Consider the following 18,981-nt stretch of genomic DNA (forward strand, 5'->3'; position numbering starts at 1 on the left):
AATTAATAATCTAATCTTCTTTTCTTCAAGTTTCTAATTAAGACCTCGTGGCGCAACGGTAGCGCGTCTGACTCCAGATCAGAAGGTTGCGTGTTCAAATCACGTCGGGGTCAATTTTTTTTAAATGCCGACAAAGTTTGTGTATGTGCACAACGCCTGTTTTTTTGTAACAACATGAAAAAATATTACCGGTATTTAAATTAAAACACAGTGAATAACAGATAAATAAAAAGATTTATAGCTTTTGTATTTACCGTGTATATCTATTTACTTTATGTATTAATGCACCAAATCTGTTAAAATTTACAATGCTTTGTAAGAGTATTTTCCCATCTGTACTTGTTATCAAATCTAACAAAAGCTTCTTTAGTGTAGAGTTTTTCTTTTCCTATAGCTGGTTGGTCTATATTAATCTTAAAAGGCGTCTACTCCACCTCATTGAAGATAGCCAGCCTTCCGCTCTAATTTGTATACTGAGCAAGATATTGGAGCAGCTGCTTAAAGTATCTGATTTCGTTTCTTAGCCACTGTAGGTTGGAGTTGTTTCGGTGTCGTGAGGTGGCTTGGGATCTCTGGAGCTGTTTCGGTGTCGTGAGGCGGCTTGTGGTCTCTGCTCTGTTCGATCCACCGTCCCAATCCCCGGAAGGAGAAACCCTGCTGGCGTGGCGTCAGAGTGGATATTTAGTAAGTTTACCTAACCACTTACTTGACTACAAACAACGCTGTAGGGTGACATTGAGGAGTGAAGATCCCATAAGAAAGATTGGACTACCTCCTAATTATCTTGTATTAATTTGCACTTGATTACCTTTGCTAGGCATGGGTAGACCAGCAGTGGAACCAATCCATAAAAATGTAGGGAGGGTAAGATTTTTTAACGAAGATACAAAAGATATTTTTCTAAATCAAGGGGCAACCCCTACCCCCCGCGCAATTGTTGCCCTTGTAGACCAGCCTGTATTTTTCCCCTTTAGCTCAGTTAAACAACCCATAGGTAATTTCTTCGCTTGCACTGATTTTTTATACCGGCTATAAACTCTTCCTATCTTTTGAGAGTGATCAAAATTATTGGAGTTATCTTTGCATGTTTGAACGGCCGATGATTTCCAAGTAGTTTAAGGCGTTGCCCTAATAGCTCAATTAGAGAATTTTAATTCAAGGTAAAAAAAAATCAATGTAGAAGTTTGTTCTATAGGATACAAGAGATCTTTCTGTTTTTATAAATTAAGTAAAAATATAATTCAAGGAGGAAAAAAAATTCAAGTACACAGAAAACAGTACACAGTACGCGTGCAAGGGCAAAAAGTAATACTTGTAACAAAAAATATTAAAGGTATTACTTTCACAGAGAGTATTCGGGAAGTAATGCTTTGATAATTTAAATTTGTCTGCTTTGCGTCTATAATTTAAAGCTAAAGCCGCTGAGAGCCTGCCAAACCTTGCTTACAGTTTTAGTATCTTTCATATTTCTTTCTTTCTGTTTCAGGACCCAAAGTTATTTCTAGAATAATATCAGTGGAATCAATTGAAGAGATATCAGAGGTATTACATCGACCACCGGTAATTTGGGACAATTTACATGCCAACGATTATGACCAAAAAAGACTGTTTCTTGGGCCATATTCTGGTAGAGTTCCAGAACTGATACCAAAACTACGAGGAGTCATAACCAATCCCAATTGTGAATACGGAGCCAATTTTGTTGCCATTCATTCCCTTGCTCAATGGAGTCGTTGCAAGATTGACGGAAAGAAATTCCTTGATGGTATTTTAGTTTATAATTATTACATCTTTGTCTTTGTTTTTCCAGCTTTGAATTAAAACCACTGATATTTTTTTGCTACTTTTATGATAAACCCACTAACGCTTAAGTTGTTCATTCATTGACGCATTATAGAACCAGTTTTTTTTGTTAGTTTCTTTCAGCTTAGCGTGAGACAAGATAAAGAGAAGCGACAGAATACATGGAGAATCTATAATTTGGGCTATATATTTGCACATTAGGGGGGGGGGTTAAAGTATTCGGACAGTGTAAAGTTAGAAAGTAATTTTTACTATATAACATGCAGAATAATTGTACCTAACACATTAGACATGCAGATCCGTTATACTTTCCTCCCATCCCCTCCTAATGTGCAAATATATAGTACCAATTTGTTTCCAAAGTATTACATTTTTATCTTACTTTGGTATATTTCATTAGGATCGAGCGTCAGGGAAACATATTAGAAGAATATCAGGGAAACATATTAATATTAATATGTATAGAATACATATTAGAAGAATGATATATATATATATTATATATATATATATATATATATATATATATATATATATATATATATATATATATATATATATATATATATATATATATATATATATATATATATATATATATATATATATATATATATATATATATATATATATATATATATATATATATATATATATATATATATATATATATATATATATATATATATATATGTATATATATATATATATATATATATATATATATATATATATATATATATATATATATATATATATATATATGTATATATATATATATATATATATATATATATATATATATATATATATATAGAAGAATATTAGGTAGTGGGTATATCATAGAAGTACCTTTTTTTATTTTAAACATCTAAGTATATATATATATATATACATATATATTAGAAGAATATTAGGTAGTGGGTATATCATAGAAGTACCTTTTTTTAAAATATTTTTATATAGCCTAGCGTAAGATACAGCGCAATCAGTTACATATCCTGTTAGTCTCAAATTTAGATTTAGTATAATTTGAAAATCAGAACTTTTATATGGATGGCTATCCCTAGTTTTTATATAGTATTTTCTTGGGAGGGGCAGGGTATTGGTATTTCTCAAAAATTTTCAAGACCGACGAATCAAATGAAAATTGAGAAAATCACAAGATTGAGGAAGGAATATAGTTTCAAGGTCCGGGAATTAATTTGAAGACTTTTATCCAAAGGTGATGCAAGGGGCCTCACGCCTGTCGTGTGGGTTCATTGAAAATGTCTTTTCATAAAGATTAGTGTAAGGTGTTTGGTATTAAAAATATCTTATGAGTTCTATCTTTAATTACTTTGATTTTATGTTCATTTCCCTCAGTTGAGCAATAATGCGAAACGGGGCATGTATATTCCAATCAAGGCTTAACAAAAAATGAGTAAATACGTGAAGATGATTTTCTGGGTATTTAAATTTCAAAGGTGCTTATTTACAGAAAGGGATAAAACTAGCCTGTTCTCTATGATGTTGTCAACGTGTTTTACGCTGATTACTCTGCCAGCCATGACAAAGCCTCATAATTCCTTGTCTATTTTTTTCTATTTTCTTTTACCAGGATAACCCATCAGGTTTAAAAATATAACTCTGAGATATTCTAATTCCAAGCTGTAAAATTTAAATGGAGACCGAAATGAGTAGGCCGTGTTGGGTAGATTTAGATGGCGTTGGTGGTTTTCTCAAGAGCAAACTTCAGTTTCCTCTTGTATCAATTCGCCATACCCCTTGAGCATAATATTGAAAAAGCGCAAATAAATTTAGGTTTTCAAAGCCACCTACTTGCAACCGATACTGGTAAATATTGTTTTTTACCTGCTTTTTACAAATCCTGTGGGACTTTCCCTTTAGATAAAGCAAAGTATGTTAGTCTCTTTTTTCTTTTTTTTTTCTTTTTTTTTTTTTTTGCAAAACGTATTGATCTAAATTTGTTTTTAAATCCCTATAGTTTAACAGAATACACCCGACGGGTTTCATGTTGTGCAGTATTATCTAACTTTACATGCACACTCGCATACACACACAGGAAGAAAAAAATAGAAAAAAACAAGTGAAGCAAAATTCTATTTCCAAACGTCTTAAGTATAACCTGGTTTTGAAGACAAAACCTTAAATAACGGATTATTGTATTCTTTTTAGCTGAATCTGATTCGGCAGACATTCGCCTTGAAAAAGACGTAGCTTCTTCTCGGGCCACAAGTACTATAACTCTTTACGGGGATGAAGGTTCTGATGATCGTGATGAAGTATATATTCCAAGACGAGCCCTGAAGCGATCTGTTATTGAATGGCTATCTGAATTTCGGAGGTCAAAAAGTATGTGGGGACCCATTACGAAGCCTCAGGTAAAGTAGCAATTTCAATGTAAAGTCGTTAACAGAATAGCACATGACTTAGTACATATACACTTTTTCAAGGGAACTAGTCATCGAATGTAGTTCCCTAGCAACAAATTTCGATATGCCAGTACAGTTTTTTTGTGTATAAATCAAATCTTTAAAAATTAAGAAATAACATCAATAAAATTAGTCAGACAAAGAAAGCACTACAAATGATGTCACTGGATCAAAAATGATTTTAAATAAATCAGTACTTTAAAGACGAAAATCCTAAAAGGTAAAAGCAAGCCAAAGTTTCAAAAATATAAACAGCGAACATAAAAAGATGTAAATAAGAATTTCTATAGTCGGGGGGGGGGGACAAATACATGCTGCTATACAGCTCATAATAGAATAATACAGGTCATAATAGAATAGATTCTCTTTTTATAATCTTTCGCTTGTTTCCTGGAATAGATTTGAGTATTGTAATAGGTCATTAAATCCTTCCTTAAATTTGTTTTTATTAAATAGGCGCTGTGTATTAAATCCTTCCTCATGATTGTGAACATTCGAAATTAATGTCCCCATGGAATCAGGAGTCACACAATGACGCTATAATTCATTATAATGATTGCTGTAATCCCCTTTGCAAAGTTATTTTCAGAAGCACTACCCTAAGAAATGGCCCCAACTTCTCAATTGTTATCGGTACTGATCTAGCTTCGATCATAGAGCTCTGTGCTTTTTGTAGGCTGGAGGCTGAGATTTAAAATAAAAGGATTTAAGATTTTAATAATTACGCTTTCCGTTATAATGTGAATTCTACTGTCTCCATCCCCCCTACTTCTGTTTGACATGTTGTGAAAAGTAGAATATTAATTTGCTTTTAGATAGAATAGGAAAATGTTGCTTGAGGATTCTCAGACATGTTGAATTAGCCCACTTTTCATTTGTATTCCTTTCATCTTTACTTCAACTGTGCTTTCATTCATTTTGAGGCCATTTTGAATGTTTTACTTTAATCCTTGCAAACTACACGCAGTTCCTGCAGCACGTTAGCTAAAATTTGTAACGTCGTATATTAAATTGGATCAAGTCCACTAAAAAATGTTTGAAATAAACTTGGAAGAAACGTAAAATATGAAGAACGTTAAATTTAAATCAATGAAAAACAGCAAAAGGGGTGACATGTTATGATGTTATTGATGTTTGACACGCAAGTAGTTGTACTGATAGTGACACCGTGGGTAGAGACATTCACATGAAAGTCCTGAATGATTTTTTGTTAGTTGTTATGCATGAAAGTAATTTATGAGCGTGAATATGGATTCTCGGGGATACAAAAATAAATAAGATTTTCTGTTGAAAGCACTATTATAAAACAACAAACATAGGAAATGCATGCTTATAGTTGTCAAAACAATAAACTGTCAAATGAAACAAAAAGTCATAAGAAACGATCAATCGAAGCATATAAGTGACGTCTGTCGTATGTCCGCGTTGTCTCATTATCAGTAATGCAAACTAAACTTGAATTAATAAAAAAAAATGTCCTGAAACCTGAAATGTGATATGAGCCACAAAATACCAAGGAATGGTAGGGCTGGGGATACTGCGCGTTATTTGAGCTTTCACAAGCTTTTCTTTTGTTTTGTTAACAGCTGGTTGCTTGGGAACTGATTTCAACAGTTTAAAACTTTAATAATCTATGTAAAAATGGAAAACTTTTAATAAATTAGATCGAAGCCCTTTATGACTTTTTTTTTAATTCTATGTGGCTTAGGTCTGTTGTTGTTGTTGTAGCCTTTCACATAGCGAACTATTTTTACAAGGGAATTCTTGCACATGCTTAGTGCGTATAAAAAAGGTAATTATTTCAATCCTAAAACCACACCTAAAGATGTTTTGCAGAGGGGAGGGGGAGTGTCTTATCATTTATGTTAGATGTTGTTCCGAGCTTCAGTAGCTTTCGAAGTTTTTCTTGCTACTGAATCGCAAAGTTTATTTCTAATTTTCCCCAGAACTTTGAATATATTCCAACGGTCTTTAAAAGCTCTTATTTCATGCCATTCTTTGAGTAGATTATTTATGAGGCTTTTGATTTTGCTATATAGAAAATAAATGAAGTGCCAAAATGAAAATGATGAAACCGGTTTAAACCTTGCCAATCGGATTAGCATATTAATGCTATAAAATTACTTGTTTCTCTTCAAAGGCGTAGCAATATCATCTCATCTTCAGTAAGTCCGCATATAACATTACCACGGAAGGGTTCAATGTCTTTCAACTGCTGAGTTTGGGTATTGATGACACCAGCTCATTATTGAGACGCTTTCTTTTTTTTTTTTTCTTTTTTTTTTTTTTTTTTTGTATGCAAATAATCTAAATGATGATTGCCAACATTGTTAATTTTCTGGCTAGAAAAGTACCCTTAGTCGTTTAAACTTCAAAATAATTTCTGATATAGAATAGGTAAATACTAGTTAAGAATCAAGTAATAGTCTTACTTGTGCTTGAATCCTATCAAGGTCAATTTGGGTCAAACAGCTCATGGTAGCAAACTTAAAAGCAGGGAGCGACCCGTATCAGTAGAAACCAAAACTGTAAAGAAGGAATTTTGACAATAGAATCCGAATCCAAAGATTCTGTTTTTCATCATGGTTCCGACTTCACAAAATTTCAGTGTAAATCTGCTTATGAACAGATATTAGTATAAGGAAGTCCGCATAATTTTAGGAAAGGGGACCTCCCCTCCCCCCGCCCAAAAAAATTATCGATGAAAGGTCAGTTTAGCATATCTGATGACACTGGAGCAGAAATTTCAATACTCCGTTTACAGATGAATAGATATTGATATTTGTCACAAAAAAAGCCACAGGGCCACGGCAACAACACAAAACACTAATTTAACTCTCAAAACAACAACTCATATAAGATAAAACAGAAAGAAAAAACACGCAAAAAACAACTTACATACATACAATAATATTTTAAGTACTTCTCTCATTCATTTTCTCTGTAAAAAAAATTTCTATGTGCCATTCGTAATTCAATATATTTTGATATGTTCTTAATTACCCCAAAATCATTCTAACCCATTACTAAAACAAACCATTTATTTGCCCCAATTTTACTGGAAAATAAATCTTTGTTTAAATCCAGTAATTGAGGACAATGGTGCATAAAGTGAAGCAGATTGTTGCCAAAGTGTGCGCACATAAATGTAGAATATCGTACTTTCCTTTGCTCTTTTCCCCCTTTTTTCAAGTTGTATCCAAATAGTGGATCATTCAAATAAAAACTGAAAGCTTTAGTGCTCTTTTCAAGGAACAAAAGAGATTGTGGCACCTTGAATACAGATTTCTGCTATTTCATGGTGCAAAAGCGATAATTAATCTGTTTTGGACTATTTAACAACTTTTCATATTATCTGTAAGTTTTAGAGTCCATAATGCCGCATGGTGGCGCATTTGGTATTATAGATATATGCAATCAAGACAAAATAAACTGTTATTATTGGCAATATCTTTTAAGTTTGATTGAATCCAGCTGCAGGGCCCGGAATTTGCTTCCGATGATGAGATTATCCATAACAATCTAAACAAGAAGAGGAAAGTTTAAGAACCCAAAATGATAGGCTTAATTCCTCAGTTTAAGGATTGTTGAAAGGGCTTGTTTTACATGAGGCTAGTTCAAAGTCTTAATTTTCTTATTTTTCCCAAATTTCATACAATTTTGCTGTGGTCAAGCAGCTTAGAGGAAGAATTGGGAAAGTACAAGAGGTTGAGGCTTTGATGTTGCAGATTTAAATACGTGTGGCTTTTTAATGTGTTTGAATGTATTGCCACTTAATCGTTGGTCTTTTAACGAGCAGGATTTCTTGTTTAAACTAATTAAAAACAATGAAAAAGAATGCATGAAAACAGACAAAAAATAATAAGTTCTTGGCTTTTTTCTTTGCCGCTTTCTGTGCTAATTCGATTGTATGATAGTACCTTTTTCCTGATTATTATTGTTACTACCACTACCTCACTAGCATCCATTTCTTGGCACATTGTACGTGGCGAGGATGATTGGTAAATTATTTGCTCCACGTCGCCAAGTCATTAAACAACAAGCTAATGTTTGCCCCTTTTTTAAATAGGATTTCAGGATGCCTGATTACTTAATATGTTTTTATCTAGGTCTGGACTGAAGATGCGATAATTGTTTTCATGGGTAAAGAATGAAACAGAATTCTTGACATTGAATTTGGCTATCTTTAAGATTTGCGTTCCATGTCAAGTACGCGATTTTGCAACAGGTCTACAGCTGTAAGTTGGACTAAATGAACAAGACACTGATACTATTAAACTTATTATTTTCTGATCAGTCCATCCACCGATCCGAAGCTATGAAATTACTTGGACTCTTAGATAATGATCTGAACTTTCATTAGAATGGGAAAATTTTCCTGTTTCCGTACGTGTTTGACGTATTTCCAACATATTTTTCAGTCTTAAAAAATTCAAAGTTATAATCAAAATTATAATTTGGTAGATAGATAAAGCCATGTCTTAACTATCAAATGACAGCAAAATTGTCGTTTTAAGTTGAAATACTGAAGCCGTAGAATCACAGAAAAGTAATGCACCGAAAACTTACACAGGAATATTACTTAAAGACTGGTCGGGATTATTGATATTTCCAGGCGCGATAACTGGCGGTAAGATCTCCAAATGATATCGCTGTCAAGCTTTTAGACAAAACGCTTCTGACGAAAATATATTTTTACAAACTTTAAAAGGGGACTTTGTCGTAATACGGTTATGCCTAAACGAAATTGTATTTTTGACGATAGGGAAGTCCTTTGATAACGTTTAACGACGTCGTTTATTTAATTTTTTTCCCCTCACAAATTAATGAATAAATGCTAAAAAAATTTGTACCTTTCCTTTTTGGCCATTTCCTTGCTTTTTTACTCTGTCATTGTACACCTGTTGTATTCGATGGCGTTTTAAATATATTTCACTATTAAAAATAAAAATAAGCAACGTTTTATATTGCGATGGTGGGAAATAAAGTGATCAAATCGAGAATGTTCTTGCTGAATCATCATCATTTTTTTTTAAACTAACTTAAAACAGGAAGACTTTTTACTTTCACAAAAACAAAGAAAATAGAGGAAAAAAATAAGTATAAAGAGAAGCACAATTTAGATTAATTTCTGTTTTGCCGATCTGCACTTTAGTTGGTCGATTGTTTTCTCTAGCAAAGGCCATTTTGATGCGGCTAACAGTCAACAGTCCAACAAGTAATCAAGAAGGATTACGAAAACAACAAAAAAATTTCCTTTGTTTTGAAAACAACAAAGAATTTTGTTAAAAATTTCTCTTTTCTAATTTGGAAAATTAGTAAAGTTCCTTAGAACTTCAGTGGAAATGCCCCCACCCCTCCCCCTACTTTGTCATCGACAATTCATTGCAACAATGCCCTTTAGAAGAAAAGGCATGAAGACGGTACAACAGAATAGAAAACTAATTTTACAGGAATTGACATTTTTTTTCGTTTTAGCCTTCTGGAATGTCACCTATTTCTCTGTCATCATTTACTCCTAATCAAACGAAAGAAGGCCACAATCAAGATGAACTGTCATATAAGTCGGTAAGTTCTTCATGGTCCTGCTGGACAATTATTAAATTTGCAAATAGGGCTAAAGAGAATTGTGATGGGGATGGAGTGCGTAAGTACGGTTCCTGCATCCCTTCTCAACCACAAAGTCAATGGATATTTTTTGGATCCCTGACTTGCTTGCCTTTTTCATCCCCCTTGATCTTGGATATGTAGGGGCTTAGGAAAACAGATTCTTGAAATTTGAAGTGTCTGAAGATGGCTTGCGAGAAGGGCCAAGAACCATTTATAGACTTATGCTAGCTTTGCCTCTCGCAGAGACTATCTGTCTCGGCGAGACTATCTATCTATCTGTCTGGGCTTTACTCCAATTAGTCATGGCTCTCAAATTTTTCATCACTTCCACTAAGTTTATTTTAATTCAAAAATCAACGGACTAACTGGAGTTGGTCCTGTCGAACTCCAGAATTGATATTGTCCTTCATGACACCATGACACTTCATGAAATTCCCTTCAATGACCGGGCAACTCATTACTGAGACTGGTTTGGAGGTCTAAAATGTTGTAAAATTCAAATTGTGTCCACCACAGGGACAATTATGGGAGGAAACGCCCCTGAAATCTGGGGTTTCCTTAATGCTATCCTGTACCTATACAATTAGTTGTTTTTTTATGTCAAGATTAGCCGAACTGAAGTATCCAAACTCTTGTTTGTGGTACTTTCTTTCCGTTTAAGTTTGACTTGATTAATAAGTTTAGTTTCTGCTCGTTTAGGGATTTGTTTTTCTTCTATATCATTATCTTTATCCGTCAAGTTGGTAAATCCTACCCTGTTCTTCTAGCTTGGTTTCCAGAAATTTATGTATAATCAAAGCATTAGTGTCTTTTGTTTAATCAAACCTTCAAGATCATTATGTCTCCTTATGCCTGAGGATTGGAAGAATACAAACGCTTTAATTACATGCGGGAGCAGCACTTTTTCTTTGTACTTTTTTTCTCTCGTTTAGAACAGAAAGATCCGTCCTAACCAGCAGGCAAGCAAGCATGCTCCAACTCTAAATTGAAGTTAGACTAAATTCTAAAGGGGCCTAAAATATACAAGGGTTCCTTGCACCAATCACCCTGATATGTTCTTTGCATAATAAATGGAACAATTTAGAGGTCCAAGATAGGAATATTTTTTCATAGGTCCAAAAGAGCGGCCATCTTAGAGCAGTATCGTTAATGCCTCCTTTACACTAATAGTTTTCTTGTTGCTAATGAAATTGAAGCTTACGGTGTACATATACATATGTACATAATATTTATATATATATATATATATATATATATATATATATATATATATATATATATATATATATATATATATATATATATATATATATATATATATATATATATATATATATATATATATATATATATATATATATGAAAGTTGATGCTCGGCAAAAGAAAATCAGCTTTTGAACTAAGGGAGATATACTCTTTTTTTCAAATACTGATTAATGATTCTTCATGAGCAAAATAAGTTATATGATATCAGCTATGTTTTATAAATATTGGCTCTTGAAATACATTACTGTATTTTGAAACTTCTGAGAGTTGACAGCTTTATTACTGTTGTACGTATCGGTTAAAAAAAAAACGAGCTTAGTCCTAAATTGTTGTAAATACAGTCGAAGTTGTTCTTAGTGCATCATGGGGAGGAAATTTTCCAGGGGAAATTTTACACTGGGGAGGGGAGAGGAGGAATCTGTTTGTTTTAAGTTTTGATGTTGCACCTTTCTTTCAGCTGAGAAAACTTATTTTTTTTATTTAATCTGGATTAGGATCGGCATCAGGAAAGATTTTGTCATTGCCTCATTGCTAATATTTGCTATTTAGTTCAACTTGCTCATTTGAAACATCCACTGATTATCATTTGGAAGTTGTGTGCATTATGGATTTGGGGGCGTTTTCGTAATGAAAGCATACTTAGTTTACCTTAGTACTTTTTCCAGTATGTGTAAATGAAATAAGGTAAGTCGCAAGTAAAAACTAAAAGACTATGACAATTTACTTGGGTAATGTGCATTTGTCGCATTTGTTCCCGTATCATCGTCTTATCTGATTTTTTATCCCGTTGATTGAATGTTTTTCTCTTCTAATTTTTTAATTTTCTAACCTTTAGGCTATACTTTTTTTTATGTATGGGTTATAAATAGATAAATTACACCGTATTGTTTAGGTTCAAGTTGTATTTATTTTTTTGTTAGTTTTATTCTGAGTGCACCGAGAATGTAATGTTTTAAATTTGAAATAAATAGAAACTGAACTGAAATGAAAAATTGTTATTAATTACATCGATTTTTAGCCACCTGCTATGGAGTTAAAACCAATAGAATCATCTGATGCGGTCGAAGTAAATTTCCGATCACCTGCTGATTCGCCCCACTCAGCCGAAGAGCTTCCCAGTTCAAAGAGCTCCGGAATCCTGGGACCAGCGACTCCTCTGTCGCTAGCCAGTCAAGGTTCATTGGAAGGTATGGATGTAAATTCTGGACCTGTATCCCCAGCTCAGAAAGATGAACCAATGCAAGAACCTGATGTAGTTTCTTTTATGACTGTTGAAGAGGAAACGGCAAAGGAAAGGTAACATTTTTTTTCTATTGTTTAATCCTCTCTATGAGAATCCTTGTGACTTCTTTATCGCTTTTTTGCAGCATCTGCAATATTTTTAATCAACAACAATATAAACCCATATTGATAGCTTTGATGAAAGTTAAACAATATTTGTCAAATATTTTCTCAATGTTTCTTTATTTTTGACAGTCCTAATTTGATTGTAGAAATATTTTTCAATTATTTTTCCGTTGTCAAATTTAATAATTTTGGACAATTTGCTAAAAAAATCACCGAATGATCGTGACTAGGAAAAGGTATAATAAATCTGTCTGTACGAATTTGGGGACAGAGAACTTTGTGGGAAAATGGACTGAAGAGCCTCACTTCAAACCCCATTTATCGCAGGGATTGAATATATTGCTATGATTGATTTCAAGGTAACATGTCTGCCTTTCTATTAAATATATTTCTGAAGCATCTTTTTTTTAAACAGGTTGTATGTATATAATAATAATAATAATTGTTTTTATTGGCTATTAAAACTGTTACTTTGTAGAGTACAAATAAAAAGAAACAACAGAACAATCACGCTAGCCTAGGTATACATAACAATTCCCACAATTGCATTTAAAGAAACTGTGATCCGGATCAAGCCAATTGTAGAAGGCTACCAACCTTTCTGATGAGGTGAGACTCAGCGCATCGCATATCTACGAGAAATCATTCGATCAGGAGCCCAAATTGAAATTCCCAGCAAAAACTTCCCACACTTGTGAGAAACACTTCGAACACACTTCTTTACCCTTCTCTGTAAACAGCCTGCAAAAAGGCACTAAAGACAGTATATGTGCGATCACAAACGCGTTATAAAGGGACCAACACAATACGGCTATAGAGAGCCTATTAGCTCTTATAAGCATTCCGTAAGCGCTTCTAGTCTTATATAACTAAAATGTTCAAGAAGCGTAGCACGAGTACTTTTCAAATCTGACGAAATCGGCAAATCTAGATACGGTATCTGATATATAGGATATCTGATAGTAGACACAGTATGCATAATGTGCAGCTCTTGCCCCTGGGGCTGCAACGATCTTATCGTCCTCGACATGTTTTTTATTTTTCTTTGTTTTTTCTTTGCTTTTTTTTATCTTTACGCTGTTCCGATTAAATTAGATATTTTGAAACTTTGATCGATTGTCGTAATTGGCTGCGGGGGCAGATGGAGCGTTGAAAGGTTGCCAAGTTGCTTTCCGGTCGGTTTATGCAATTAGAAATAACAGTACATTTTATACTTTGCAATTAAATCAGCCTTCCTCTTAGTTCTACAACCATTCGCTCTGTAAGATGAGGCCGGAAAGTCAAACAATACTAGGATACACATCACTCAGATAATATAAGTATTTTAAAATGATTAGTCCTATATTAAGCAGGAATTATGGTTAAGGTAGCAAGCAATACTAGCAGTTGGCTCAGTGTGGATTAAGGAGTTGAGTAAGGGGTTGTTTGATTCTTTTTTTTAATATGAATTATTTTGATAAATTTGTTCCTCGGGAAATGCAGAATAGGCTATGAGAGAACTGGTATTGGACGGAAGGCAAAACTCTTGATCTAGAGTATACTCTTGACTTATGTGTTCTAACTAAGGTGCTAGTGAAATAAAATAATTCTTGAAAGTTTACAGATTTTAGAGTACGAGAGTAGGTTTAAAAATCAATTCTAAGACGGCTGATTTGCTTAAATTATGGTAATAAACGGGGATAAGAGATAATTTTTGGTAATGAAATTATCACATTTCCTAGAGTGCCTGATCGATAACGATGGTGGAGGCAACGAAGATCTAAAAAATAGGGTAGTTAGGGTGCAGTTTAGCCAAGGTTTTCTTCATTTCAATTAACAGCTAAAAAATATTCGGAAGATTGGGATGATAAGTCTTAAAACTGAGAATGGGACACAAGAAGCCTCGGTAATGACTATCGTTTGGTATGTTCTAAAAAATGTATGCCTAGAACAGTTGATGAAAACATGATAGGCGTTTTCCAAAGGAATTGTCTTGCGATAGTTTATTGTGATCGTTTGAGCAACTGCATGTCAAAAGAGTAGCTCTACTAAAAACTTGGTTCAATTCCACTTTCAGTGTTTTTAATGAAGAAAAAATTAAGATATTTACATCACATTTTACTGATGATAATCTATGGTGCGTTTTGTGTCCCAATCGCGCTTTTTGGCAATCCAGCTGGGGCTAACCAACTTTCTACAATGGGTTGGGAGGGGGCAGAAAATGAAGCTCTGAATGGAGTGGGATGGGGTGTTTCTTTATGGTGTGATGAACGGTTTGCAGTTGTAGTAGCGAATTCCATGCTTATATAACCGAATCTGAACGTCAATCCAACTTCAGTTCATGTTAATTTTCAAAATCTTGTTTCAATGCACTTGGAAACGAAACGATAAATAATGCCAGTGTTTCCACTTCTTATTCCTCAAAAGATTGTAAAGACTGATTGATTGGTGTAGATCCTCGTAAAACTAATTTTGAAAATTGTAGTACTTATGAATAACGAAAAACTGTAATGTAGATATTTTTTCCGTCTGTGGTTAGGTCTGAAAATCTATAGAGGCTGCCAAAATCTCTAGAAAACTAGAACCTTATTAGAAAATCGTTTACTAATTTTCTAATTATGCTAGAACATCTCTAGAAGACTAATACCTTATTTGCATCTTCTCCCTCTTCCTTTTCCAGTTTCAACTTTTTTTAAGTTAATATTTTTTTTTCAGTCGATTGAAATCTATACCAGAAGTTGATACAGGACCTATCGACTCAACCAGGAGTATCCCTAGTCCTCCTTATATATCTCACCAGATGATTACGGATTTACCTCCTTCTAACTCCGAGTTTGAAATTACCGTTGAAGATATTCTGTTATTGTGTGACTTATTTTATTTACCATTTGAACACGGAACTGAAGGATTAAAACTTTTGCAAGAATTCTCCTGGCTCAAACAAAATAGTCATTTATTAAATGAAAGTCATAAAGGAAAAGGGCGCTCTTCTCCTAGTCGTGAGGTATGTTCGTTAACTTGCCGTATCTGCATGTTTTGAATATTGCTGCCATTATTTGAATTTACTTCGTTTGTTTTAATTGTTACATTCTTGTATTGCTCGTTTTCATTTGACGTGTTGTTGGTCAATGAGGGTTTAGCGCTCAAATTATGCAGAATTTTGATTTGACAGAAATTAGTTCCTCTTGACGTTTTCTTACTTTCGTTTTTATTGAGATGAGCAAAATATTTGAAAAATTCGCCCCTTTTATCTGATGATTTCGGTTCTCTGAGGGAAGAAGTCATCAAGCAATTTCTCTGGAAGAGAGAGGGGGTTAAGTCAGAACTACTCGAAATTTGAAATAGGTTGTAATTTCCTGGCTCGAAAGTAATCGTCTCTAAAACTAAAAAATAAGAGCCTTACATAGCCTCAAGCCTAGGGTGGCCTCATAGCCTCAAACCTCCGTGCCAAAACCAATCTATTCTTATTAACCTTCTCCTGTTTTTCTTCTTTTTTTTTCTTTTTTTTCCCGGGCTTTTGGATAAAAACTTAGGATAATGGATGTAAAAAATTAGTTAAGTTAACTTTCTGTGCTATGCGTCTTTTGGTAGTCTGGATGCAACTGTATTTTTTTGGTCCCTCATTTTAACTTTTAATGTGGTACTCCTGACTTAAAATTTTTAAGCCCCTTGGAAAGGCCATCAATATTAAAACGAAAATTTTACCATTAGAAATGCCATCGTTGAAATTTGTTAAAAAGTTTTATTTCTGCTCCCCCAATGTGCGTGGATCTTTGTTGTATGTTCATTAGGGTTAATTCGTTCAGCAAATCCTATCCTTTATTGGGGGTCTAAAACTTCAGCTTCAGTGGATGTTGACTTTAAGATAATCCTCGTTTGTTGAAAGCAATATTTAAAAATTTGTTTATGTTAATTGTAGTTGTCATCTTTTGATGCTAATTACGATCATTAATGACAATCATTGGAATATCGCGATTTTTTTCAAGGGAACTTCTTTTGTTTCTCTTTGTTAAGGAAGACCCCAAAAACCCTGAGAATTGTGCTGGGGTGAAATATTCTAAATTTGAGAAGAATAGGGCGGAAGGCCAATAATAGAGGCGGAGAGGTATACAGGGTAAAATCTTTTATAATTCATTGCGCAGCGTAAAAAAAATTATCAAGAATAAAGAAAGGTTTAGCATTATTGAGAACCAAATCCATGTTTTGGTGTTTTCTTATGGTCAATATCTCAATATATGTAAAACTCATGTTTTCCTGCATTCATGAGCTAAGCTCAAATTATTAAATTAAAGTATGTATTGCAGATCAGCAGATGTATTCTTGATTTCTGCTCCCAGGCTTTACCAGAAAGATGTTGTTGCGTTCAATGTGAAATTGTTTAATTGTTATGTTGTTGTTTAATTGTCTCTTCGTTTGGTAAAATTGTGTTTAAAAAGAATATATGGCTGTTCTTTGAGTCGAATTCCCCACTTTGATGCAATATTCAGCTGTTTAAGATAAAAATGAATAGAAATGTTTGATTTTGGCTGCCTCTCAACCTTGTTAAACATCTGAGTAGTAAGGAAAAATACTACTTAATAGATTCTTTTGTGACGCAAGATATCATCACGAGTCTCTAAATTTATGAGTACTGTTATTATAAACATATTATAAATAAATATAGTGATGTCCCACCCTAATCTTGGATATCCAGTCACAGGTTTAAGGAAACTTGACGTCGTAAAAAACGGGCTCGGTTAAAATCACAGAGCCGTAAAATTCCAGTGATTAGGAATCTATTAGTATTAGTATGTTTGTACAGTAACATTATCAGTACGCTTCTTTTTTTTCGCAGCCTCTTTATATTCATTAGCGACATCTATTTTTTTAATAAATCTAATTATGTTTTGTGTTTATTACTTGCAGGTCCGTGAGTGGCACGACAGAGCATCCAGATTTGACGAAATGTCTCGGGCGTTAAATAGGCTTTTCACAAGATTGACCTACATTAATAATAGAGAACTACTTTATGATCTTTACCCGTATGTGTGGGACATGCGAGGAGTTGTTTCCCTCCTTAACGCCTATGTCAAATGGCTCGGTAAGTGTTTGGGAGGTAAGGGCCTCATAGGTCATGGACTATGGATTGGGATGGACTCATGGAGATGGAACGGTAAGATAAGACACTCAATGTGTATTTGGGTCTAGAAAGGTCTACTTACCAGACAAATCTTAAATATCCTGGAAGTAGTCCCAAAAGAACAACGTCGACCGAGTGTGCTCAGTCGTAAACCTTAAATACTTGAACCGTAAATAATGGCCTCGTAGGTCATGGTTTGGATTGATTCATGGAGATTGCACTGTAAGTTAAGACACTGAGAGTATGATTGGGCTTAGAAAGGGCTACTTAACGGAATACTCGTTGATTTTCTAGATACAAACCAACAGTAAAAATTTGAGTTCACGCTTAAACGGCTAAACTAGCAAGGATAGGATAATTGCCAACCAAACAGAATGTGGCATAGGACTGTATTCGCTGATGGTCCTTTTTCCTAGGCTATGGAGTGTAAGTAATCCTGGCCCTCATCCATGCCGTTTCATGGTAGTAAACCTTGTAAAGTGCTGCGTTAAGTTATAAGAAATACTTAGATACGATTAAAACTAATGTCTGTAAATTGTTTATTTTGTAACGGCTTGTCTTTAAAAGGAATTCTAGGCCTCGCGAATTTTGTGCAAGCCTTTATTAATTTGCCAAAATTGTATATTGGAACTTTTTTTATAGCGGTTTTCAGTTACAACAGTTTCTCTATTAAACCATGCTGATTTTCTTCTTTTTTTATTCACTGGAATATGCATTTGTAGAAACTATGTTCCTAATGTTGGTTAGAATGAAAAGTTTATTTATATATGTATAAGGGTACTTTTTTAAGATGATGATCATTCGTAAAGATGGCTCCTCTTTGTAGCTGTGCTATTAATAAAAAATGAAAAAAAACACACACTGAACGCCGACAGTGCTCCAGACATTTCATGCAGAGGGAGTGGAGAGGGTGGAATCTCGTGCTTTTTGTTAATGACTAGATAAAAAAATAAATACATGAAAGTAGGTTTTTAAATATAAAATAAACTGGATTCACCATAAATATGAAGGGCAAGAGTTAGCCTTCCCCAACCGTCAACCTTTAAGAGCGCTAAAGTTTAAAATGCACTTGAATGGAAAGAGTTAACAGTTTCAAGTATACACTTATATTTTTGAACAACTTATTTTAAATAAAAGTCAAAAACAACATTGAACTACTACTACTAAAATCTCACTACAGCATTAAGGCGCATAAGGCCAACAGAGCCATGAACGCTCCTCGTCCATACCGATCTATTCAAAGCCTCTCTCTTTACACCCTCCCAAGAAGTTCCAATTCCATTTAACTCCTCCCTTACGACCTCCTCCCACCTCTTTTGAGGACAAACTACTTTTCGTTTGGCCCTAGACAGTTGGTCGGAAAGGACTATCTCTGGCAACCTGTGATTCTTCAACTGCAGAACGTGTCCTAGCCATCTAAAC

At 34.0% G+C, this 18,981-nt stretch overlaps 1 protein-coding gene and 1 non-coding gene across 3 annotated transcripts in view; both read left to right on the forward strand.

Annotated features, from left to right (window-relative positions):
• Positions 1-18,981, forward strand: part of Oga (O-GlcNAcase) — a 142,452-nt gene that overhangs the window by 36,791 nt on the left and 86,680 nt on the right. Inside the window, exons 7-12 of one of the 2 annotated variants that reach the window (XM_089090807.1) lie at positions 1,487-1,765; positions 3,982-4,187; positions 9,717-9,806; positions 12,133-12,410; positions 15,156-15,444; positions 17,346-17,592. In XM_089090807.1, coding sequence (XP_088946933.1) covers positions 1,487-1,765; positions 3,982-4,187; positions 9,717-9,806; positions 12,133-12,410; positions 15,156-15,444; positions 17,346-17,592 — 1,389 coding nt within the window. The remainder of the gene's footprint in view (positions 1-1,486; positions 1,766-3,981; positions 4,188-9,716; positions 9,807-12,132; positions 12,411-15,155; positions 15,445-17,345; positions 17,593-18,981) is intronic. The other variant, XM_089090808.1, reaches the window with a different exon arrangement.
• On the forward strand, positions 42-113 carry TRNAW-CCA (transfer RNA tryptophan (anticodon CCA)). The gene has a single exon. It is a non-coding gene; the product is annotated as a tRNA-Trp (tRNA).

The sequence above is a fragment of the Artemia sp. Qi Xiang Cuo genome, chromosome 6 (assembly GCF_049724085.1).
Source record: "Artemia sp. Qi Xiang Cuo chromosome 6, ASM4972408v1, whole genome shotgun sequence".
NCBI lineage: Eukaryota > Metazoa > Arthropoda > Branchiopoda > Anostraca > Artemiidae > Artemia > Artemia sp. Qi Xiang Cuo.